Source organism: Vespa velutina, chromosome 22, assembly GCF_912470025.1.
Source record: "Vespa velutina chromosome 22, iVesVel2.1, whole genome shotgun sequence".
Lineage (NCBI taxonomy): Eukaryota > Metazoa > Arthropoda > Insecta > Hymenoptera > Vespidae > Vespa > Vespa velutina.
The window spans coordinates 1,495,001-1,520,875 of record NC_062209.1 but is presented as its reverse complement, the minus strand read 5'-3'; the positions used below and the strand labels follow the sequence as shown (position 1 = coordinate 1,520,875).

The following is a 25,875-nucleotide window of genomic DNA, read 5'->3' as shown; positions in this document are numbered from 1 at the left end:
AGAGATAATGAAGAAGAAGAAGAAGGAGAAGAAAAAGATGGAGATAATAAAGAAGAAGGAGAAGAAGAAGAAGAATAAGAAGATTATGATGAAGAAGATGTAGAAGATCACAAAAGGACGTTCATAATAATTTCGTAATCGTGCGAACATTTCGATCGGTCTAACTGAAAAGCTAAAGCTGAAGTAGCAACAGCAGCTGCATCAAACTCCGTGCTTTTGTGCATCGTCATATGAAGACAAGGAGGACAGTAAAAGAGGAGAGAAAGTGGAGATGGAGGAGGAAACGGAGGAAGAAGATGACAACGACAATGACAATGATAACACAATTTCTCTTCTTATCGACTTAATAATTTCACGGAATCGTTAATAATAATATCGTTAATAATAATATCAGGTGTCGATTTCAATGGACGATTAATTTCGTCATAGTCATAGTCATAATCATAGTCGTAGTCATAATCATAATCGTAGTTGTAATCGTCATAGTTGTGTCCTAAATGAGAAACGATAAATTCTAATTTATATTTCCTTGCTTTTCTACTTTTACTTTATTTTTTACTTCTTCTTTTTTTTTTTCTTCTTTTTCTTTTTTTTTTTTTTTTTTTTTTTTTTTTTTTTTTTTTCAGTTCTCAGATTTTTAAAGTAAGATCATCAAATCGCCCATTTTTTAATAACTTTGAACGTTTATAGTATCTTCAGTCTGACATTATTTTCTATCGAATTTTTTATTTATTTATTTGTTTGTTTTTTTTTTCCATTAGTATCGAATGTTTTTAATATATTGAATAGTAGTACTATATATATATATATATAGGTAATGGATACATGTGTCCGATTATTATTATTATTATTATTATTATTATTATTATTATTATTATCATTATTATTATTATCATTATTATTATTATTATTATTATCATTATTATTATTATTATTATTATTATTATTATTATTATTATTATTATTATTATTATTATTATTATTAATATTCGTATTAAAGATCTGTCCCTTAACAATTTCCTTCTACTAATAATTTTTCTCTTGCTTTGAAAGATCGTTAGAAAGATCATTTTACAACTTCGACAATTTTTAAATACGTACGGTCTGATATTCTTCAGCGTTAAAATGAAATTTCTTGAATTCTCATTCTAATATGAATATTTTTTCTTTTTTTCTTTTTTTTTTTCTTTTTTTCAGAACGTTCACTATTTTGTATTAAAATTTAATTTCTCGAATTCTCATTCTTTTGCGAAATGTTCAAAAAAAAAAAAAATATATACAAATATATATACAGCCCGTATATAAATATATATGAATCCTTCGAATCCATTAGAATACGGAATTTGAATATATGTATGTTAGAAAGAAGAGGAAGAAAGAGAGAAAGAGAGAGAGGGAGGGAGAGATAGAAAGAGAGCGCTCGTTACTAGGAAGAAAGGTATTTCTGTATACACTATATCCACGTTAACGAGGTCAGTCAGTCTCCCGGGCGAGACGAAGCATACAGATAGAGGAGAACCTTTATTCGGTTTAGGTCAAACCAACCGCCTCTCTCCTCTCACGAAATCACAGAAATAGGAACCGACCAAAACGAGCAAAGTGCATATAATGCGCTTTGCTCGCTCGAAATATCCCCTCCATCCATCCTTTCCTCTCTCTTTCTTTCTTTTTCTCTGTCTCGTTCTCTGTCTCTCTCTCTCTCTCTCTCTCTTTCTCAGTCTGTCTCTTTCTCTCATGTTTCTTGCTTTCATGTGCGGCCTGTATAAAGCGCGTTAAGTGAATTCGCGATTTCGCGACCTTTCGAAGATAACGTAATGCATGACGAATCGTATGTTCTGACGTTGAAATATATCTTTGTTGTTTTTAGACGACTAATACACAAATCTTCATTCGTTCGTTTCGTTTCGGCAAATATAAATAAAATTTCTCTTTTTAAACTATCTATTTTCTATTACATAAAAATTAGAGATAAACACGTTCGTACGTATAATAATTTATTGGTATCTCGTGTTTTTTTTTTTTTTTCCAGTTGCAAAGGATCGACAAATTTTTCCTCGAAAGAAAAAGAAAAAAGAAAGAAAGAAAAGGAATAAAAAAAAAAAAAAAAAAAAAAAAAAAAAAAAAAAAAAAAAAAAAAAAAAAAAATTATAACGATTTACAGAGGTACTACTACTACGAGATATCTATTAGATTTACATAATAAAAAATACAAAATAAAATGTGCTCGAATTATATTACAAAAATGAGAAGCAAGCCGATATATCGATGTTCTTCGGAAAACATCGCGAAAGCCCGATATACATCAGCTCTAACATACTAAGGGGGTTAAATATGACGTTGAAAAAAAAAAAAAAAGAAGAAGAAAAAAAAAGAAAGAAAGAATGAAAAATCGATGAATCCCATTATATATATATATATATATATATATATATATATATATATCTTCTTTTAATTTCGTTATATCAAAAAAGAAAAAGGGGTTGACTCTCGTCAAACTATATGTATAAAGTTGCAATAAGAAGATGATATTATCTTTTATCTCCAACCAATACATGTACATACATATGCATATATATATATATATATATATATATATATACATATGTATGTAACATACATATATGTATTATGTACATATGTGGAGTTAGTATACCCTATAAGTTTCCTCGTAATACAGTTAGCTTCCATTTACTCGCCATTAGCCGTTTTAATCTACGATAGCAATCTATAAGTTACATATGTAACTTCATGGTATATTAAAGCATCGGTATTCTTCCGTTATCGGTCCTCGATCGTCTTTTATACTCCTCTCAATGTCACTTATGAGAAGAAGACGAGGATGTTCAACACGATCGAGAGTAGTGTTCATGGAATCGATCGATCGATAAGCGCGATTCGTACGAACCAAACGATCGAAAGGTAATTTGTTCAATGAAGCGGATCGATCTAACACATACATACATATATATATATATATATATATATATATATATATATATAAAAAGTAAGATTGATGTTATTCCGTCTATATCTGTTTAAATTCCCAATGCATGTTATTTCACTACAACTATATTTATGATCTATAAGTATGTATATATATTTGATAAGCATTCGAAAGAATATTTTATAATAAATATAGTTTCATGAAAGAAAATATATGAAATGTTTATTAAAATATCAAGTAGATTATATAAAGATCAACGTATTAAAATTATAGATCATATGGATTCTATATGAAACTTATAATATATATAAATATTTTTATTTTAATAATTTAATAATATATATATAATATATTAATAAATATATTAATAAAAAAAAATGTATAATATATAAATACCATAAGCAAGGGATAGCAATATATAACATACATATACTACATTAGTTGTAATAATATCAACAGGTATATATAATTAAAGATCGTATTTAATGTTTATTAAATATTTCTTTCTGTTTGTTTGTTTTTCTTTTTTTTTTTCTTTCTTATAAAATTCTCCAATGTTTTCAATAATTCAATACATACATATATATATATATGTATGTATGTATGTATGTATGTATGCAATAATAATTTGTTGTCATCGCAATATACAATATAGTAAATACTCGATTCTTTCTCTTGAATCTCGAACGTGAGTATCATTGCGATCGTTCGCAAAATACACCGCAAGAAGAAGACGCAAAAACACGACGCAACCTCGATCATGAAGCCTTGGCCTACTCGTCCCTATATACCCGTAGAATCGCCATTTTGCCTCATTTTCTTAATTTTCTTTCTCTCCTTTCTCCTCTCTCCTTCTCTCTCTCTCTCTCTCTTTCTCTTTTTTATCGCGTACGTTCGTATATACCTCCTTCGGTCAAAATAAATGATGTTTTGTAATGTTCCTTCACGATGAAGTCCCCATCATCATCAAATTGCTCAGAAACGAAGAATCCTCTTAAGTTATCTTATTTAGATCTATGTCCTCTTTTTTTTTATTTCTATTTCTTTTCTTTTCTTTTCTTCTTCTTTGTTTATCTTGCTCATTAATTTTCTCTCGAAAAGAAACATGAGAAAGGAAGGATGAGACGATTTGAAGAATTAAGTGAATAAAAAAAAAAAAAAAAAAAAAAAAAAAAAAAAAATGAAAAAGAAAAAGAACCGAAATTACTATTTATTAGAGAAAATACGATGACGTTAGATCGACACGATTCTTTCTTTCTCTTTTTTTCTTCTTTTTCTTTTCTTTTTTTTTTTTTTTTTTTTTTTTTTTTTTTTTTTTTTTTTTTTCCCGAAATCCATAAAAGCTCGTATGAAATAAAATAATAAACGTTAGTAGAAACGTAATAAAAATGTAATAGAATTATTAATGGCTATATATCGATTTAAGATTTTATCCTTAAATATCAGTAAGGAAAAAAAATTTCATCGATTCGTTCATTAACATATTTAATATCTTTATTTTTTCTTCTTCTTCTTCTTCTTTCTATTTCATTCATTTTATTTTTACTCTTCCTTTCTCTCTCTCTCTCTCTCTCTCTCTCTCTCTCTCTCTCTCTTTTTTCCTTTCTATTTCTATTTCTCGAATCTCATTTTCTTTACGTACATTTTATTATTCTTCAAATCGGAGAAGATAGGAAGAACAGAGAGAGAAAAAAGAAGAAGAAAATAAGGAAAGAATAGAAAAATGAAAAGAGAGGAGAAGGAAGAAGAAGAAGAAGAAAAAGAGGAAGAAGAGGAAGAAGAGGAAGAAGAGGAAGACGAGAGGTCTAAACGCGATCGATAAGAACTGGTGGGCAGGTGGTTGAACATAAGCCAGGGCTTACCAAACCATATCCCAACATAACGCCGAATCTATGCCTTGTTTTTCATACTTTTTCCTTTTTCCTTTTTGTCCTTTCTTTTTCTTTATTTTTTTCTTCTTTTTTCTTTTTTTTTACTTTTTTTTTTTTTTCTTTTTTTTTTTTCCTTTTGTGAGCTTATTAAACGGCTGTCGTTTAAATCCATTATTTTCAAAGTCTATAATCCATAATCAGTTTTATCTAAAGCCCTACAAATTAATTCTTCCTTTTATCGTATTCTTATTATCGTAACATGTCGTAAAAAGAAAAAGAAAAATAAGTGTAAAAAATATTATAGAAATATTATTGATATTGTTTTGATCCAGTTATTTAATAATGATTAAAATAAATATTTAAAAAAAGAAAAAAAAAAATATATATATATATGTGTGTGTGCGTGTATGTCTAAGAAGTCTCGAAAAAGAGTGATTGATTTTTAAAATAATCTAAAACCAGTTTGACCAGTCGAAAGGACTTTCGATTCATCCTGTATATTAAAATATTAAATATTACATTAAAATATATTTTTTAAGAACAAAACAAATAAATTTAAATATGTATATATTAAAACAATAATAATAATAATAATAATAATTTTTTATTATTAAAATAATAATCCTTTTGCTAATTCACTTTGAAGAAGCTAATCGATTCGCTTCTATCTAATGCTTTAGACTTTGCTCGTTACCAGCTTATTTCAATTATGATGGAAGACATCATACTAATTATGACGGCCCTTTTTAATAATGCACCCTATTACGTCGTTCGAAGCGTTCCACTGAAGTTTATTTAAGAGGATGAAAGATCGACGACGACGACAACGTCAATGACGAAGTCGAGGACGATGACGAAGAATCGCGATGGTGGAAAGGCGAAAGCTCGTGCCACGCAATAATCCCATTCGCGACCTTAATTACATGACACGCGCGAAACCGCGAACGTTTCTACTTTGTCTTTCCAAGGACTATGACCCCTCTTCGAAGGGCATCCAAAGTTCATTAAAAAGTTATCTATCTTAATTATCTATAATAACAAAGAAAAAAAAAAAAGGGAAAAAAAAAAGAAAAAAAAAAAAAAAAAAAAAAAAATCATAAACGTAATACACTTCGACTGATTAATAATCCATTTTTAACGAATATTACGGTCTCGTTTACGAATGTTCGTATGCTTTTTTTTCTGTTTTTTCTTTGTTTTTTTTTTTTTTTTTGTTTTTTTTTTTCCTGACTTGTTCAATAAAACGTCTTTTGTTTTATCATAATCGTAAAAGTTACGACGAGTTTAAACGAATTCGTTAGATAAAGTTTAAAGAATATTAACGTTCAACGTGATTATGAATAGCAACGAGTATAAAAGAAATTGAAAAATAAATAAATACAATTCTTTATAAAAATTAAAAGCTATTTCAATTCTTTTTCTTTTTTTTTTTTTTTTTCGCAACCAAGCGTAAAACAAATTCGCAGCGAACAAAAATCATACCTACACGTATAAATCGTTATGAATTTACGAAGTTAATTTCTACGATAACAAACAAATACATATATTTATATGTATGTGTGTATGTATTACGTATATAAATTGTTGAACGAAATGAAGAACTTTTTTTATTATCTCTACAATATAGTCTGACCTAACCATACTTATCGTATTTATTATTATGTTTTAACCAATTTACTATATTGCACGATAAAATAAAATTTTATATGCGCTTAAACGTAACTTTAAACACACGCGCGCGCGCACACACACACATACACACACACATATATATATATGTATATATAAACACATATAAAATAAATATTATTATTATTATTATTATTATTATTATTATTATTATTATTATTATCGTTTAAAAAATACATGAAAATTTTAAAAAGCATTAACGTTCGAGCTTAATAAATCATCCTTCCTTTATTTATTTAATTACTTATTTATTTATTTATTCAAAAATCCAAGAAAATATATATACATATATATATATATATATATATATATGTGTGTGTACAAAAATAGAAATATAAAAAAAAAAAAAAATAAAAAATAAAAAAGAAGGAGATAAATAGAAAAGCTAGAGCGCGTCGATGACTCGTTCGGGCCTAGACTGGACGATCGATCGAGGCCACTCTCGACTATGACTACGATGAGGAGTAGGAAAAGAGGAGGAGGTAAAGGAGGAGAAGGAGGAAGGGGAAGAGGATCTCCTCCTCTTTCTTCTGTTGAGAACAGTGGAGAAAGAAGGGGCAGATGGGGTGGGCTAGAAAAGCCCGGATTCTCATTCAGAAACTTCGCTGCTCTGGCGCCTTCTGCTAGCGCGTGAACGTAGCGAAAAAAAAAAAGAAAAGAAAAAAAGAGAGAGAGAGAGAGAGAGAGAGAGAGATTCCAGAGGGCTCGAAAAAAAAACAAATAAAAAAAAAACGGAAAGATTAAAAAAAAGGAAAAAGATAAAAAGAAATGGCACAGATGTGGGTCGGAGCTGTTGGTATCGACGATACGAAAAGCTGCAGGATCACGTAGGCTTCGGCTCTTATTTTCTCTTATCGAGGTCATCGTCGAGTTGAATGTAAAAACAACTTACTTACTTACTTACTTACTTACTTACTTACTTACTTACTTCCTTCCTTATTTACTTCTGTTTTTAACGACTTTTAACGTCGCGTCACTAACGCAACGATAAATCTCTTTCCATACATTGAAAAAGTAAACAAAAATTAAAAAGAATTTATTAAAAAAAAAAAAAAAAAACAAAAAAAACAAAAAAAGAAAAAAAGAAAAGGAAGAAAGAAAGAAAGAAAAAAAATAAATAAAAAAAAAAAAAAAAAAAAAAAGAAGCCTCCTTCATCCCCATCCTCATCCTCATCTCTAAAGGGGAGGAAAAAAGATGGAGGAAAACCGTCGCCCGAACAATCGTGCTTGAAAACGATCGTGGCTACCACCACCACCTTGAAACTCTATCGTGCTTAAGCTCATTCGTTCGATGTATGTATATATTTATGTATGTATGTATGTATGTATGTATGTATGTATGTATGTATGTATGTATGTCTGTCTATAACACATTATCGAGCAATGGTTGATGAAAGATTGATAAAAAATTGCGTGGAAGCTACGTAGAGAACACATAGTACTGAAAGTAGCTAAGCTAACGCGAAATGTCAAGCGGCGATAAACGACACAACAGACGAAAGGGAATAAAAAGGTCGATCGTCGACTTAACAACAACTCTCTCTTTATCTTTCTCTTTCTTCCTTCTTTTTCTATTTATTTAATTATTTATTTATTTATATACACCAGACAGACATGTGTATATAAGTATCTAGACATATTTATTTATCTCTTTTTCGAAATATCTTCCACTGAGAGAGGATATAAAAAATCTTTTACCGATAAATGAAAAATTTTATAGACAAAAAAATATATCGAAATATATATATATATATATATATATATATACACAAATACACTGACACATATACTTACGTACCGTGTCTATTCGTCGCAACAAAACCTTGAACAAACGACACGAATGGAATGACAACAATTTCATTCGACTTCTCGATACGATAGAAATTCCCGATCGTGACGTAATACTTTATATTTCTCGTCTTACGATGTCACATGTACCATACGTTGTGTTACATGTTAACAAGGTCGTTCACATTTTGGCACGAAGATATTTTATGTATATATACGTATATATATATATATATATATGTATGTAGATGTAACTTATATGTAACTAACTTACGTGATTCTTAACACGTAGAGACATACGGCTCTCTCGAAATCGATTAGAATAGATTTCATCGATGGAAAGTCGAAAAAGTTTCTTGATAGATTCTTAATTTTTTAAAAGAGGAAAAAAATTAAAACATGACGAAACAGAAGAGAAAGGAAAACAAAAAAAGGATATTGATCACGACCAAAGCATTAATAATGATATTAATAATAATAATAATAATAATAATAGTAATAATAATATTTGCGACGAAATCGTCGTTGTAACATTAACGTATAGATTTATCAAATAGAAATAGAATAGATCCTTCGTCGTAAAGGATCGATCTGCCATTGGTACGTTCTAATATAAATAACAAATAGAAATACGAATGGAAAGGTAGATAAAGGCCCTAAAGGAGAAAAGGGTTTTGACTCTTGACACGCATACGAAAGGAAACGACGACACGCGACCCTAGAAACTTGCACGTTACTATTAAACACCGACTGACTTCCGTCATAGGTTATTAGTTGGCAGTATTACCTCTCTCTCTTTTGTGATCTAACCCTTTGAAAACATTTCCGACAATAGGTACTTCGTTTTCGTTACCGATTTCGAGAGGATACATCGATCGATCTATCTATTACAAATATGTTCTCTCCTTTCGTAATCTCATTCTAATAAATTCCTTTCAATTCAGATTGATATGCTAATTAGAAAATTCACTTATAAATTTAAATCTTGAACTTATAAAATATATTTTCCATTTTAAAATAGCTATTTAAAATTTATCGAACTTATGTAATATTTATTTATATCGCTTTTAATATTACGAATTTTTTTTTTTCTTTTTTTTTTTTTTTAAGTCATCGATTTTTTCATTTCTTTCTTTCTTTTTTCTTTTCTTTTCATTTTTATTACAATGGTAAATTTTTATTTTCTATATTTTATTTTTTATACTTTCTATTTTCTATTTTCTCTTTCATATTTTCATTTTATTACGTTAACAACCGATAAAGAGATGATTCTGTAGAAAAAAAAAAGAGAGTAACGTTTAGAGGAAAAAAAAAAAAAAAAACAAAAAAAAAGGAAGAAAGAAAAAAATATGATTTCAAACTAATTTGCATAAACGAACGAACGAATTACGATTCGTTTTATGTGAGTTTGATTGAATAGAATTAAATCAACATTATCATATTATTTATATATAGGTTACACATTACATATACGTAACAAAGAGAGAGAGAGAGAGAGAGAGAGAGAGAGAGAGAGAGAGAGAGAGAGAGAGAGCGCAGGTTTTAACGAATACAACTGAACCCAACCCACTCGTTCGATCGTGTTAAAGTTCACGAAAGTTAGATCCGCGTTCGATCTCGATCTCGATCTTTAAAAAGCTTTATCATAGGTAAATAAGTTTCTTATCATAAACATGCCATCTAGTTACGTTTATTATCTCTATTCGATGTTAGAGTATACCGTGTTAGATACATATACGTAATACGAATGCGTTGGACGAAACGTGTCGAACAAAACGTAGGTAGGTAGATAGGTAGGTAGGTAGGTAGATAAGTAGATAGTTAGTTAGGTAGGTAGGTAGGTAGATAAGTTGAATGCATCGACGAAACACGAAAAGGGGGATAATAACTCGATATCGAGATACTTGCCGCAGGATGCGGGTGATCTTGTACATACTCGTGTCGTAGTACCACGAAAATGGTACCAGCAACGTTCAACAAACTAAGAACGATAAAGTCAAGTTTCAAAAGTTCACACCATCAAAGTGAACCCTGATATAATTTATTTAGACTCGATCCAATGTTCCGAAAATTTCATTAAACGTCTTTTATTATTCTCGGATAAAGTTTTACTTAGATTTACGCTTACATGGATACGTACTTAAATACATACGTATGTAATTTGTACGTACATATATACAAACAAAGAGACATAGATAGATAGATAGATAGATAGATAGATAGATAGAAAGATAGATAGACAGAGAGACAGAAAGACAGAAGCCTACTTTCGACGAATGATTTATACGAACCAATCTTCTATAATTAACCATTTTCATTGTAATTATAACACCGGCAAAGCAAACGCACTTAGGTAATCCTCTAACATCGTGACCTATGATAGGCGAAAAAGGAAAGAAATTTAGAGAGAGAAAGAGAGAGAAAAAGAAGTTTGGATCCCAGCCAGGCAAATTAATTTCGCAGAAGTCCGCAGTGGCCATCTTACCTTAACCAATCCCTGAATTGGCACAACTAGGTAAAACTCAGAGTGAATTTCCTTCGGTTAATAGAAACCCTTCCTTCCACTTCTCCCCTACCCAAAATATTTAACAGGCCTAGATGATCGACCATACTGATCTTAGATTTAACCAAGAGAAACGTTAGATCAACGTTTCTATCTCTATCTTTATCCCTGTCTATATATATATATATATATCTTTCTCTCTGTTTCTCTACTTTTGTCATTTAAATTTAATCTCTTAAAGGTTGAGAAATGATCTCACAATTTTTTCTCTTTGCTCCACGTTCGATCGAGACAAAATGGCCGATAGACCGTTTAAGAGTTTCACGTTCTTCGAGGATTTTCTATTACGTGAAAACTTCGATCGATCGGTTTCTTGTTTTCGTTTATGTTTTTGTTTGCATAGGTTCGTGCACGATTTGTTTAAAAAAAAAAAAAAAAAAAAAAAAAAAAATTTAAATAAATAAATCAAAAATCACGATAATTAGCCATTGTCAAATAATAAATCTTTTTGAAACAATATCAATGGCGCTTTTTTTATTATTTTATATCGTAATAATTAAATTCTTCGATCACTTCGATCTATTTTTATCTATATTAAAATTTTTAAAAAGATATGCTAATGACAATGACGAAGACTACAACCTGGTTGGTTACAATTCTTCCGGAATCCTGATCGATCACGACATTGTTCTAAATTCCAAGCACACTTCATCTCTATCGTGCGTCAGAGAATCGTTCGCGAGAACTATTATATCATCAATCGATTTATAGGCGTATGTGCGAAGTGTGCGAAGTGAAAAAAAGAAAAGAAAAGAAAAGAAAAGAAAAGAAAAATGAAATGAATGAAACAGTAAATAAATAAATAAATAAACAACATATCTTTATTCAAAAGAAATACACACACACACACACACATATATATATATGTTTTGTTTATATAAATATAATAATTGTATGATATGATATATTTATATATATGTATATATATATATATATATATATATATTTCTTTTGTATAAAGATTTGTTGTTTATTTATTTATTTATTCATTTTAATTTTCATTCTTTTCTGATATTCAATTATCAATTTCGTCTTATCGTGTTCAACAATATCGGTGGAACATTCTCTAATTCACTTTTCAAACGTGAACGTTCTCGAATGTTAAAGTCGAAAAGACAAAGTTCCACGATTCTCAAACATGATAGGAATGATTTAAAGCGAGCAACACCACACCAAGTCTAGTAGCCTCCTCGCTGAGGTCTCTAAATTTAATCGGCCACAAAGAGAAAGAGAGAAAGAGAGAGAAAGAGAGAGAAAGAACATCGAAATTCACTGACGTGGGCTCTTTGTCTCTCTCTCTCTCTCTCTCTCTCTCTCTCTCTCTCGCTCTCTCTCTCTCGTCATTCGATTTGGGTAAAGCAAGTTTGGCCGCTCTCGAATTCGGGAATATTTGCGTTTCTAGCGAATGAAGAGAAAGCGTGCGAGCGACCGCGTTGTGCCATTCGGTACTTCTCATCGTACGGTTCCGTGCTCCTTTCCTTCTCATTTCGAATGATTTATTAAAGTCAAACGATTTCACGATGTCACGATGTCACGATGACGTAGACGACAACGACAACAACGACGACGACGACGACAACGACAACGACAACGACAACGACAACGACGACGACAAATTCTCGTCTTTGAAGCACGCCTCTTTACGCCTCACCCACCTCGCTTCACCTTACTTACCCCTATTACGCTGATCTCACCCCTCCCCCTACCTTTTATTAAATGTAAAAAGCCAAAGAAATAAATTTAGAAAGTTAAGAGTAAGAAGAAAAAAATCACAGTCGACAGTATGATTGAAAGAAATAAAGAAAGAAAAAGGGAGAACAAACAAAAAAAAAAAAAAAAAAGGAAAAATAAAAAAAAAAGTAAACGTCAATGTTTTAAGCGACGCTTAGAATTTCGAGATGTGAACAGTCTTGTCTTCAAGCATTGAAATCGCCATTAGCGCTTGCTCATACACAAACATTTCACAAATATACACACACGTACACGTACACGTACAAATGATGTTTAGAGAAATGAAATTAATACATATTATTAAACTCGTTCGATCTTTATTTAGCCACTCACTCATTCATTCATTCATTCATTCATTCATTCATTCATTCATTCATTCATTCATTCATTCATTCATTCATTCATTCATTCATTCATTAAAACGAAAGAGAAGCAAGATAATGATTATTATATATATATATATATATATATTATCTTATATACGCCCTTCAATAAAGCAAAATTTATTTCAACGTGTGATATAAAACTCGAGCGGGGAAAAAAAGATCGAAGTACGAATTACTGTACATTTTAAAAATGTAATTTTAAATTTCATTCATAAAAAAGAAAGAAAAAGAAGAAAAAAAAAGAAAGAAAGAAAAAAGGAAAAAAAAATTAATGATAAGATTACCTATATTTGTCTTTTATACGAACGCATATACACATAACGACATTCGTCAAATTTTAATAACCTATCGCAAAGTTGATAAATTTTACGAACTTTCCCCGCCCCTCTCAGCAAAACGTCTCTATTCTATCTAATAACATTCTTATTCTTTCGAGGAACGAATGAGATCAAAGAGGAAAAAAGAATATATTATTATTATTATTAGTATTATTATTATTATTATTATTATTATTTCGTGACGAAGGTAGAAAGCGCGACCGGTTTCTAGTAAAATCAAAATCGCATCGTTGCGAAAGCGCTCAAGGACCACCATCGAATATATCCCAAGGAGTTCTTTACGCAACGACCATACGATATATATATATATATATATATATATATATATATATATATATATGTATATATGTATATGTATATTCCTTTTTCTAACATGCCCTATATCTTTCTCTATCTCTATTTCTATTTATATCTTTCTCTCTCTTTCTCCTTCTTATTCTATCTGTCTATCTATCTATCTACATATACATATAATATACATATATACATACATACGTACATATATGTATGTACGCATTATATATTTATGTATATATATATATATATGTGTGTATGTTATATGTCTCTCTCTCTCTCACACACACACACACACACACACGCACACATACACACACTTTTTTTTTTTTTTGCTTTTTTCTTTCTTTCTTCGTGGAATCGTAAATAAACGCGAGACCAAAGAAACGATCGATCGTCCGAATCGCCGTAAAGAATTTCGGGGTCGAGCAATCAAATGTCCCGTCGATTCTTCGACGATTCCGACTTGCCTTTGATCGTCACCAGAGAAACGTCCGTCTCTCTCTCTCTCTCTCTCTCTCTCTCTCTTTCTCTTTCTCTTTCTCTCCCTCTCCTCTCCACTCCTCTGTCTCTTTCTCTCTCTACTCTCTTTTCTTATTTTTCTCCTTCTTTTTTTTTCTTTTTTTTTTTTTTTTTATTATTATCATAACATTATTGAGTGCGGTCAAAATGGCGATCCATCCATCCATCCATCCATCCATCCATCCCTTTCTCTCCCTCCCTCTTATCCTTTGCGCAAACAAGAAGAAGAAGAAGAAGATCAAGCGTTCTCTTCAGTGTCGCGATCCACTCGTGCCAGCAATTCTTACGGTGGTGCGTCACCGTTCTCGAACATTTTTTTCTGTATTTTTCGAGATTAAAGGAAAAAGAAAGAAAGTAAAAGAAAAAAGATAGAAAGAAAGAATAAAACAAGGAAAAAAGAAAGAGGGGGAAAGGAAAATAGATGGAGCAAGAATCGAAGAAGTGAAAGGAGGACGAAAAGAGGATGAGAAAAAAGTAGTAGAAAAGAGAAGAAAAAGAAAAAGAATAGGGAAAAAGAGAAAAAAAAAGAAAGGAAATAAAGGAAAGAAAGAAAAAAAAAAATAATAATAATAATAAGAAGAAAGAAAACGATAACACGACGCAGGAGGGTAAAAAAAAAAAAAATATGGTCGTGAAACAAGAAGATAGATGGACGTAAAAATGAAAGAAGAAGAGAAAAAGAAAAAGAAAAAAAAGAGAGAGAGAGAGAGAGAGAAGAAAAAAGAACTTACTCCGTCCTTGTCCCACGTGTTATCATTTTAATACTCACTTCGATGACGTACCTACATGTGTGTTAAGTATCACGTCAGCGATAATATTTTAATGTAACGAATATTCTCTTACGCAATTTGAATGTTACTATGATCGTAATTAATTTCATTTTGCTTAAATTAACATGTTATTCCCATTTCTCATCGATAAGAAATATGAACGTAAAACATTGCGTTCAAACATCCACATAATTAATATCTATATATATATGTACGTATGCAAGTATATACGTGTATATAAACGTGTGTGTATATATAAGTATCGACGAATTGTGTTGACTGATATTAGTCATCTTATCAAACGTGAGGTTCGATAATCCTAAGGCGAAAAGCTTTTTTTATTTATTCATTAAAAAAGCTCATCTAGAATGTGAAGTCACTTTGAAAGTTACTTTGAAAGCTCCGTTTGTCGTTAATTAATTTAATAAGCAATTTTAACACGCATAGATTGTCATGGTATCCCCTTACCTACCCCTCCCGTCTCCCTTCACTCCCCCTCTACTCACCATTCTCTCGTTTGTTTTTAATTATCTCCATTATAACGAAATTATAGATTCGATCGGTCGAATATTTCGTTAATTTATCGTAAAATCGATCTAAGCGATTTTCTACGATAAGTATTTATGTAAGTAAGTAAGTAAGTAAGTAAGTAAGTAAGTAAGTAAGTAAGTAAATAAGTATCTAATTAGATAAATACGTTGTATGTATGTACTTAAATATATAGATTCGTTTTATGATGGGCTCCCATCGTCGTTCTTATATTCTAACGTATAATAAAACGAAATGAAATAAAGCAAAACAAAACAAAAAATAAATAAATAAAAAGAAAGAAAGAAAAAAAAGAAAAGAAACAAATAAATTCTGTTTGCTATAAAAAAAAAAAAAGAAAAAGAACTTTTTCCTCTACGTTTCATCTCGTCGGGATGATTAAATGACGATAAAAAAAAAAAAAAAATATATATATATATATATATATATATATATATATATGCGATGACTTTCACGCAATATATAATCTCTAACATCTCGTAAACGTTATATATGTATGTATCTATTTATATACATACGTACCGGTTTTATAATCTAATCTTAGAACCAACTAGACGTTTTCATATTTGAAAATTAATATAATAAACACGTACAAATTGTCTCTCCTTACTTCCTTCCTTCTTTCATTCCTTCGTTCGTTCGATTAAAAAAAGAAAGAAATAAATAAATAAATAAATAAAAAAAAAAAAAACAAACAAAATAAAAAAATAAACAGACTTATAATACTCACGGTGATGTGTAGGATAGTTGTTGTTGTTGTTGTTGTTGTTGTTGTTGTTGTTGTTATTGCCGTTGTTGGTATCGGACAATAGTCGATAATCCATGACGAAGAAAGAAATAAATTCGCGTTATCCTTTTAACGAGGAACACAGGATATGACGATATATATATATATATATATATATATATATATATATATATATATATCCTTTTTTCCTTTCTATTTCGTCGATAGAATTGATTTATCGTTACGTATAAAAAAAAAAACGTTTCGTCGTATGTGCATCGATCGCAACGCATACATAGACGATTTGAAAGGGAAGAGGGAAAAAAAAAGCACTAAGAAAAAAGAAACAGGCAAAAAAAACAAAAAAAAAAAAAAAAAAAAAAAAAAATGAGAAAAAACAAGAGAAAGAAAGAAAACTAATCACGCTAGTTTTACGGCGTAACGTAATCAAATAAGACCTTTTCTACTCGCATCCGTGTATCATCGAAGACTAAACTTTTATTTACATACTAAACGTTCAATACTATTATTAATTATTATCTCATGTCCTTGCACGCGTCTATTATATCGCGATGGAACTCGTCGCGTTTGTCCGTGACTGTAAATAAAAAGGGGAAACGTAAATACATTTCGTGTTTTTTTTTTTTTTTTTTTTTTTTTTTTTTTACGAAAACATATTTATATATACCAGTGCTTTTTATAGTGGATCTACGTCGAACTCCGGTTCAAATTCATATATTATATATTTTATTTCAATGATTTAGGTATCGATTGTGTCATAGACAATTTTTCAAAATGAACATTGCCTATTTTTCGCGTTTACGCATATACGTCAAAACCAATCAAATGTTACGTCTATGAACTTTTATTACCTCTTTTTCTCTCCCCCTCTTTCTCTTTCTCTTTCTCTCTCTCACTCTCTCTCTCTTTTTTTCTTTTCTTTTCTTTTCTCCATTTACACGCACGCGTAATCTTCGGCTTACCATGAATCTTGATAACTTATCGCTCGGTTTACGATTCTTACGAATAGATTATACGATCGTATAGCTTTTATGTATGTGCCCGATGCTTGTATCGTATACTGTATATTTGTGTACTGTATGCGTGTACTGTGTGCGTAAATCGTGAAAACGGAAGCAATAACGTATAAATTACATCGAGTGGAAAAGAGACACATAAAAAGAGATAAGGAAGACGAATAGAGAAACGTAGAGAAAAAAGATAGTGAGAGAGAGAGAGAGAGAGAAAGAGAGGGAGGGAGGGAGGGAGAGAGAGAGAATAAAAATAAAAAAAAAAAATAAATAAATAAATAAATAAATAAGAAGAAGAAAAAGAAAGCGTAATAAAGGAAGATAAAAGAAGTAACAACACGTGCCACGATGCCAAGAGACAGAAATAAAAAAGATCAAGAGAAGAAGATCGCTTACTTCCGTAGGAAAGGCTCAGTTTCAGAATTATCCCTTTTTTCTCTTTCTTTATCCTTGTGTTAGTTGCTTTCGTACATGCATCACGTTTTTTTGTTTTCTTTTCCTTTTTTTTTTTTTTTTTTTTTTCTTCTTTTTGTTGAGAAGGGAGCACATTGCGGGAGGAGGAAGATCATTTCATGTCGAAAAAAAAAAAAAAAGAAAAGAAAAAAAAGAAAGGGAAAAGAAAAAGGAAAAGTCTTTTCTCTCTTTGACGATAAGTGAGCGTTCGTCCAAAAGAAAAAAAAAAAAAACAAAGAAAAAAAGAGAAAAAAAAAAAAGGAAAAAAAAGAATAAAATAAAATAAAATAAAAATGGACCTATAGAAACACGCGTTTTACTTGTCCTTCACTTCAGAAATTCAATTTAACGTATGCGTATCTCTGAACGATCTTTTTAATTTTATCCAATTAATAATAAGTTTGTTTAATTAATGTCATTATTTGTAAGAAGTACGAGTAAATATTATAAACAATACGATGATAGATATGGATGTAATTTAATAAAAATGAGAATTTTTAATCATATCGCCGTTTAAATTAATTTAACATTGCGACAGTCATGAAATTATATCTTGTGTCGCGTTGAAAGTTTAAAATATACGACGTATAGAAGAAGAAGAACAAGAAGAAAGGAAAACATGAACGAACGATCATAAACATAAACAACAACAATAACAACAACAATAACAATAACAATAACAATGCCAATGACAATGACAATGACAACGATAATAGCTGCGATAAATTCTTTTTCCTTTAGAATAATTTTTGGTTGTTTAATTTTCTCAGAGAGAGAAAAAGAGAAAGAAAGAAAGAGAGAGAGAGAGAGAGAGAGAGAGAGAGAGAGAGAGAGAGAGAGAGAGAGAGAGAGAGAAAAACGTTCGAGTATCACGATTTAGAAAAAAAAGAAAAAAGAAGGAAGAAAAGAAAAGAAATAAGAAGTATATATCGATTATTATAATCGACGAAGCAACCCAACGATATTCCTTCAATTTATCATGATCGAATGGAAATGTACATATGTATTTACGATATACAATATTATACTTAAGAATATGACTTTTCCATATTTGGAATTGATATATTAATTTTTGGACTTACTTTCTCTTTATCTTTTATTATTGTATTTAAGAAAAAAAAAAAAAAAAAAAAAAAAAAAAAAAAAAAAGAAAAAAAAATAACCTTCGTAATATGATAGATCGTAAAAATGATCGATCGAATAACCCTCATTTTGAAATAAACCATGATAAAATTGTTTGAACATACGACATGATTTCAATATGAACAACAATTACGTCTTCTACATATTCATGTATCTACATATGTATCTACGTATGTATCTACACATGTATCTACATATATATCTATCTATGCATATGTATCCACACATGTATCTTTATATATGCATCTAAATATTTATCAATGCATGTATGTAAGAACGAAATCGTAAAAACAATTCTAAATGTTCTCAAATAATCCTTTAAAATATTTATTCGATATTATCTTATCAAACTTTTTGAGGCACACGATATCTTTAAAGAAATGCACGGAATTTTGATTTTTTTATTTCTCATTTTTTTTTTCTTCTTTTTTCTTTTTCTCTTTGTGTGTGTGTTTTTTTTCTTCTTCTTTTTTTTTTTTTTTTTTTTTTTTTTTTTTTTTTTTTTTTTTTTTGGGAACCATTGGTGGTTCATAGCATTGCCAAGCGAATGAAAACAAAAACTTTCCAAATAAAATATTAATTCTGTACGAGCTATGGATAACTTCGACATTTCGAGATAGGGGTTTAAAAAAAAAGAAAAAAAAATATATATACACATATATCCCAGCCATGCATCGGTGGGGCAAAAAAAAACAAAAAAAAAAAAACAAAAAAAAGAAAAAGAAAAAGAAAGAAAGAAGCTAAGCAAAGAGATTAAAAAATTCATTTTTTAATCCAGAACTAATTTCGGAATAAAAGAAAGAGTTGAACGTTTAGTAATAACGAAAAAGAAAGGCGACACACATCGTACGTAAACGCCCAACATGACTAAAAGGGGGACATACCGAGAAACGAGTCAACGATCACGACGACGATGTTGAAGTTGACGAAGAAGAAGAAGAAGAAGAAGAAGAAGATGATGATGACTACGACGAAGAGAAAGAAGAGGAAGAATAAGAATCAGAATAAGAAGAGAAGAAAGAAAGATCGTCGAATCGTCTTCGTGAAGCATCTAACATTTCTCGTGAGAACATCCAAGGGGCTCGTTGTCTCGACGACGAAACTTTTCCGATCACTTTAGACATATTTCACCAAAACTTTGCACTATCGACACATACACGCGTATAAACATAGGAAAGGGAGAACGAAGGGAAGCAAAGAATGCACACAGCGTACGGCGAGAAGTGCGCGCGCGCATATACACACACACATACACTTGCAGGCACGCACACGCATACACATACGTACGCACAAACAAATATCACACACTTTTCACCGCTCAAGTTTCAAAAAAAAACTTTGAAATCGAACTACCCCACACGAGAGAAACACTCATCCACCATCACCCACGCGCGATTCCTGTTATTTTCTTTTCTTTTTCTCTTTTCTTTTCTTTTCTTTTCTTCCTTTTTATTCTCCCCCCTCTCTCTCTCTCTCTCTCTCTCTCTCTCTTGCTTTTTTTCTTCTTTTTCTTCCTTTTCTTCTTTTCCTTCTCCCTCAGGGAAAAAAAAGAAACAAGCGAGTAAAAAGGATAAGGCGATTGAACTTCCGCGCTCGATCACCACCCAGTGATGGTGGTGATAGTAGATTTAGTAATGGTGATGGTGTGGCGATGGTGTGGCAATGGTGGTACTCGTGATAGTCGGTGGTTATGCCTGCGGACGGTAGGTAAATACTTCGTGCAGGTGAAACGAGCATGTATTACGCAGAACACGCAAGTCGTACAGTATAATAACAATAACAACAACAATAACAACACTACCCACCAAAACAAGGACACTATATATGTAAGTGGGTTCACTAACACGTAAAACACGTGCGTATACGAGGGAAGAAATGGAAGGAAGAGTGGGGGGTGGGGGAGGACAAAAAAAAAAAAAAAAAAAAAAAGAAAAAGAAAAAGAGGAAGAAGACACGTGTCTCAATGAAAAGAGAAACGTAAACTTTTCATCTCTCTCACTCTCTCTCTCTCTTTTTCATTGATATCATTTATCACTGAACGCACTACTATTACTACTACTACTACGACGACGACGACGACGATGACGACGATGATTACGACGACGACGACGACAACGACGATGATGATGACGACGACGACGTGTGACGATGACGACGACGTAAACGAATAAGAATAAGAAACAGAATAATAAGAGGAATACGGGGAACGGAAGTGAGAATGAGAAAAAAAACGCAAAGTAGAGAGTCGTCGACGCGCGTAACGTGACGCTCGCGTGGCGTCTCGCATCATACTACGGAGAAGAAGGAGCGGTTCCCGCCTCGCTCACATACGACCTCATCTCGCTCACTTTCCAGCACACGGATAGAGCGAGAGAGAGAGAGAGAGAGAGAGAGAGAGAGAGAGAGAGAGAGAGAGAGAGAGTGAGAGAAAGAGAGAGAGAGAGAGAGAGAGAGAGAAACGTATTATACATATACACATACATACATAGATATACATTATATACATGTGTTTAAGTGTACACAATACACAGAGAGGCCACAAAGGAGACAGGGGAATGGGCGCAGGGTACACACGTATAAACATAGAGAAATACACATATATACTCTCGTTTGCACGCGTCTACACACACACACACACGTGTATTAAATATATATATATATATATATATATATATATATATATATACATATACGTAGAAAATGAACCAGACGAGCGCGCTCGCGTACTCGCAAATACGCTGGCGTGCACATTATAGCGCGTAAAAGCGCTCTCTCGCCCCACCCTCTTGGAATTCTCGACGGCGAGGCATCCGTGGCGCGTCTCGCGACCGACTCTCTCTCTCTCTCTCTCTCTCTCTCTCCCTCCCTCTCTCTCTGTCTTTCTTTCCTTCTGTCTCCCTCTAACCGCCTCCCTACCCCCTTTCTTCCCTTCCCTTCCCTTCCCTTTCCTTCCTTTTCTTTCCTTTCGTTGCCGCTTCGATCCCTTCGAGGCCACGAGGACGACGTTCGATCCCTTTCGTTTCCATATAACAGAGGAAACCGCTCGTTTCTCTTCACCTTTCTCAACTCTCTTAGATGGCAATGAAAATAATATGTAGAATGCGTCATAAGATCACGTCCAGGATCGGATCGGATCGGATCGGATCGGATCGGATCGGATTGAATAGAATAGAATAAAATAGAATAGAATAGAATCGAATCGAATCAGATATAATAATGATCGGAGTATAATAATGACCAATGCCATTCTTTCCTTCGATCGTTGTTGTCGTTGTTGTTGTTGTTGTTGTTGTCGTTGTCGTTGTTGTTGTTGTTGTTGTTTTCTTGTCATATTTTTCTCTTTTCTTCTGTCCTTTTTTAGTTTCTTTTTTTTCCTTTGTCTTTCTTTTTTCTTTAAATTTTTTTTTTTTTTCGATAATCAAGAAAAAACGTCGATCACTAGAAATACGATTGCTTGAACTTATCGAAGGAATTTTTTTGTTTGTTTGTTTGTTTGTTTTTTTTTTTTTTTTCAATAAAAACTGATATTATCTAATTTTAAGATTGAGAGGGGCGTGGGGTCAATAAATAAAAAAAATATCTCGTCAGAAAGAATCCGTTCGCAGAACACAGCGCATCTACTCTTACGTTATCTTTCTTTTCTTCTTCCTTTTTTTTTTGGGGGGGATATTTTTTTTCTTCTTCTTCTTCTTCTTCTTTTTTCTTTTTGATATAAAGTTTTTCATAAAAATAATAAATTACATGTTTCAAATATTTTCCAAAGCATTTCACAGAGAAACTTTTCCTTGGGCATTCATTCCAACCAGTGCAATAATTCCGTTGTCCAACCGGTCTCCTCCTCCTCTCAACTTAACCAACATTCTTTCTTTTAACGAACTAAATTCCCAAGGACATAAATATAATGAGATCCAGAAATAATGATGATGATGATGATGATGATGATGATGATGATGATGATGATGATGATGATGATGATAATTTACGATGATCACGACGCGATGGTAGTGGCGGAACGCATGATACGTATACATATTCGTACGAGAAAAAAAAAAAGAAACAAATCTTGATTGCATAAATGCATAAAGAGAGAGAGAGAAAGAGAGAAAGTGAGAGAAAGAGAGAAAGAGAGATATGATAAGAAACTAAATAAGCCTTATTTCCTCCTCGTATCGTCGAAAGTAACGAAACGAAATTCGAGCCATTACATAGAAGGTAGGGAGCGCGGCGAACGTTGACGTCGAGAAGCCGAAGGAATGAGAAACGAAGAAACTTTGGAGGATCGGCCGATCGACAACATCGTGCGGTAGGTCCTGCGTGTCCATTACCCTTCGCAACCCTACACGAGAAAAAGAGAAAGAGAGAAAGAGAAATAAAAAGAGAGAGAAAGAAGAGAAGAGAAAGCACCAGTTACTATATATCTATCTTTGTTGCAAAAGCTCTGCGAGGATCGACCAATCCGGCTTTCGTGTCTACTTCGACGAATTTCCAATGTTGAGAATGAAAAAGAAAGAGAAAGAAAAAAAAAGGAAAAAGAAAGAGAGAGAGGGAAAGAGAGGAGAGAGAGAGAGAGAGAGAGAGAGAGAGAGAGAGAGAGAGGGAGAGAGAGACAGAGAAAAGGATGAAAGCTTTCGTCGAGAAGACAGGTGGCTCGTACATCGTTCTCAGTTGCGCAAGCGCAATCCGTGTACTTTCACGTAACCTGAAAAGGGCGCGAGTACGCGCGTACTCGAAAGGGAAAAAGAGAGAGAGAGAGAAAGAGAGAGAGAGAGAGAGAGAGAGAGAGAGAGAGAGAGGGAGAGATCCCTCCTTTCCTCCCTTTCACTATTTCTCTCGTAAGCGTATGCGTACTCGAAGAGAAAGAGATAGACAGATGGACAGATAGATACATAAATAGAGAGAGAAAGAGAGAGAGAGATAGAGAGCTTTCACGTTGATGCTCGCTTCGTGAACGATGACGTAACATGACGTCACATTAGACGCCAGTTTTCCGGGGGCCAGGCGGCAATCGATCGATCCTCAAACCACTAGAGTGCTCGCGACATGGAGAAGAGGAGTAGTAAGAAGAGAAGTGGGAGAAAGTGGAAGAGGAGGAGGAGAATAAGGAGGAGGAGGAAGGAGGAAGAAAAAAAGAGGAGAAAGAAAAGAAGCGAGGCAGCAACCCCAGCAGCAGCAGCAGCAGCAGCAGCAATAGCAAGCAACAGCAGACTTCGCATCGTAGCGTCGCGCGATTCCGTGCATTGCTAGCTCAAATTTCTTTCACTGGGGGGGAGGGGGGTTTCGTCGCCTCTTGGTCGATGCACTTTTTCTATATAGGACATGTTCTCGCTTTACGAACCCCTTCTCCCTATCCCCTTTGAAACGAGAAAACGTACGCGTAGATAGGTATATATACGTTATATGTATATAAACTTTATATATATATATATATATATATATATATATATATAATAGTTATAAAATTTGTAAACAGACATGTACGTACATACGTATGTATGTATGTATGTATGTAATTTCTATATACGTATGTATGTAAGAGTATCGTTATTTATATGGTTTTGAATTACGTTTAATATGGAAACTAAATTCGTATGTTAGAAATGGCGGGAAATAATTCTAGGTGGCCGACATGTTCCACAACCACTATCAAAAGAAATAGAAAGAGAGAAAGAAAAAGAGAGAAAGAGAGAGAGAGAGAGATCGGACTCAAAATAATATCTCTCCGTGGTCCATTAAAACGTGCACTGTCCTCGCGACATGTTTGGCAGCTACGGTTTGGAGGGAAAGGGAAGGTATGGGGATGGTGACCAACCTCTGACTAAGAGATATGAGAGAGAGAGAGAGAGAGAGAAAGAGAGAGAAGAAAGAGGACGCGAAAGCGTAGGACGAAGCACGTCGTAGACTTTGGTACACACATTGTCTCATGAGCAAAGCTCCTGCAACTTGGTTGAGAAGGCTAAAATTACATCGGCGGTCGCTCTTCTGCATCGTCAGTGCGCTTGCTGCCGGCTGAACGAACGAACGAACGGATATATATGCCGAGAACTGAATAAGAACAAGAGAATGAGAATGGGAGAGAGAAAGAGAGAGAGAGAGAGAGAGAGAGAGAGAGAGAGAGAGAGATGCGAATGGAGAGAAGGAAAAAGGAAATGGAGAATGGAGCGCGTAAGGGAAAGGAAACGAGAAAGAAAGACGAATCGAGACAGAGAAAAGAGAGAAAGAGAGAGAGGGATAGAGAGAATGGAATCGGTTCGATAAACGCGCGATGGTCATTCCGGGAAGGAGCGACCGAGAGAAAAAGAGAGAGAGAGAGAGCGAGTGAGAGAGAAAAAGAGAGAGAGAGGGAGAATGAGAACTTATAACGAAAGGAGCGCGAGGGCGACGGAGAGACAACAAACCCACGCCTGCGCCACGTGGGAGCCGCGTAGTAGTAGCTCGATAACCGTCGGAAACGAAGTAAAGAGAAAGACAGAGAGACACAGAGAGATGGGACAGAGCAAGAGCGAGGGAGAAAGAAAGAGAGAGAGAGAGAGAGAGAGAGGGGGAAATAAAAAGAAGAGAGAAACACTGCACCGTCACGAAACGCGTGTGCGAATTAAGAATGAAGGGGAAGAGAGAGAAAGAGAGGTGAGTTGTAGGGAAAGAAGAGGAGAGGAGAGAAGAGGTATATAATCGACGAGTAGTAAAGGCGTACTAGAGAGATAGAAAGAGAAAGAGAGTCGTGCCTACCGATCGATAGTCTCGCCCGCTCGTTTCTCCTCCGCCACCGCCGCCGCCACCGACACCACCACCACCACTACCACAGCCATCCCCCTTTTCTCCTTCCACTCGACTCCCGACCCTTTCATTCCTCTCACCCCTCTATCACCCACTACTCCCTCCCCCCAACACCCCACTACCGGAGTGAGACTCCTACTACTACGTCTTTTTACTCCTACGTACGAACGTATACACAAGAGAGGGTGGTGCTTCCTCCGCTCGGTGCTTCGAAGATGAAAGAGAGAGGAGGACGAGGAGGAGGAAGAGGAAGAGGAGGCGGGAGAGAGAGACGGAGTAATAACAATGCAACGTGTTCGAAA

General features: G+C 33.1%; 1 protein-coding gene across 13 annotated transcripts in view; it reads right to left on the bottom strand.

The window, feature by feature from the left end:
- The window catches only part of LOC124956575 (growth factor receptor-bound protein 10-like), a 437,491-nt gene that overhangs the window by 263,673 nt on the left and 147,943 nt on the right, over nucleotides 1-25,875 (bottom strand). For 4 of the 13 annotated variants that reach the window (XM_047512559.1, XM_047512561.1, XM_047512558.1 and 1 more), the window contains exons 3-4: nucleotides 16,631-16,770; nucleotides 16,176-16,301 (exon numbers count right to left, since the gene is read on the bottom strand). The exons of 7 other annotated variants lie outside the window; for them this stretch is intronic. In XM_047512559.1, coding sequence (XP_047368515.1) covers nucleotides 16,176-16,269 — 94 coding nt within the window. In that variant the 5' untranslated portion in view covers nucleotides 16,270-16,301; nucleotides 16,631-16,770. Of the gene's footprint in view, nucleotides 1-16,055; nucleotides 16,063-16,175; nucleotides 16,302-16,630; nucleotides 16,771-17,155; nucleotides 17,174-25,875 lie in introns of those variants that run through there. 2 more of the 13 variants (XM_047512562.1, XM_047512563.1) reach the window with 2 other exon arrangements.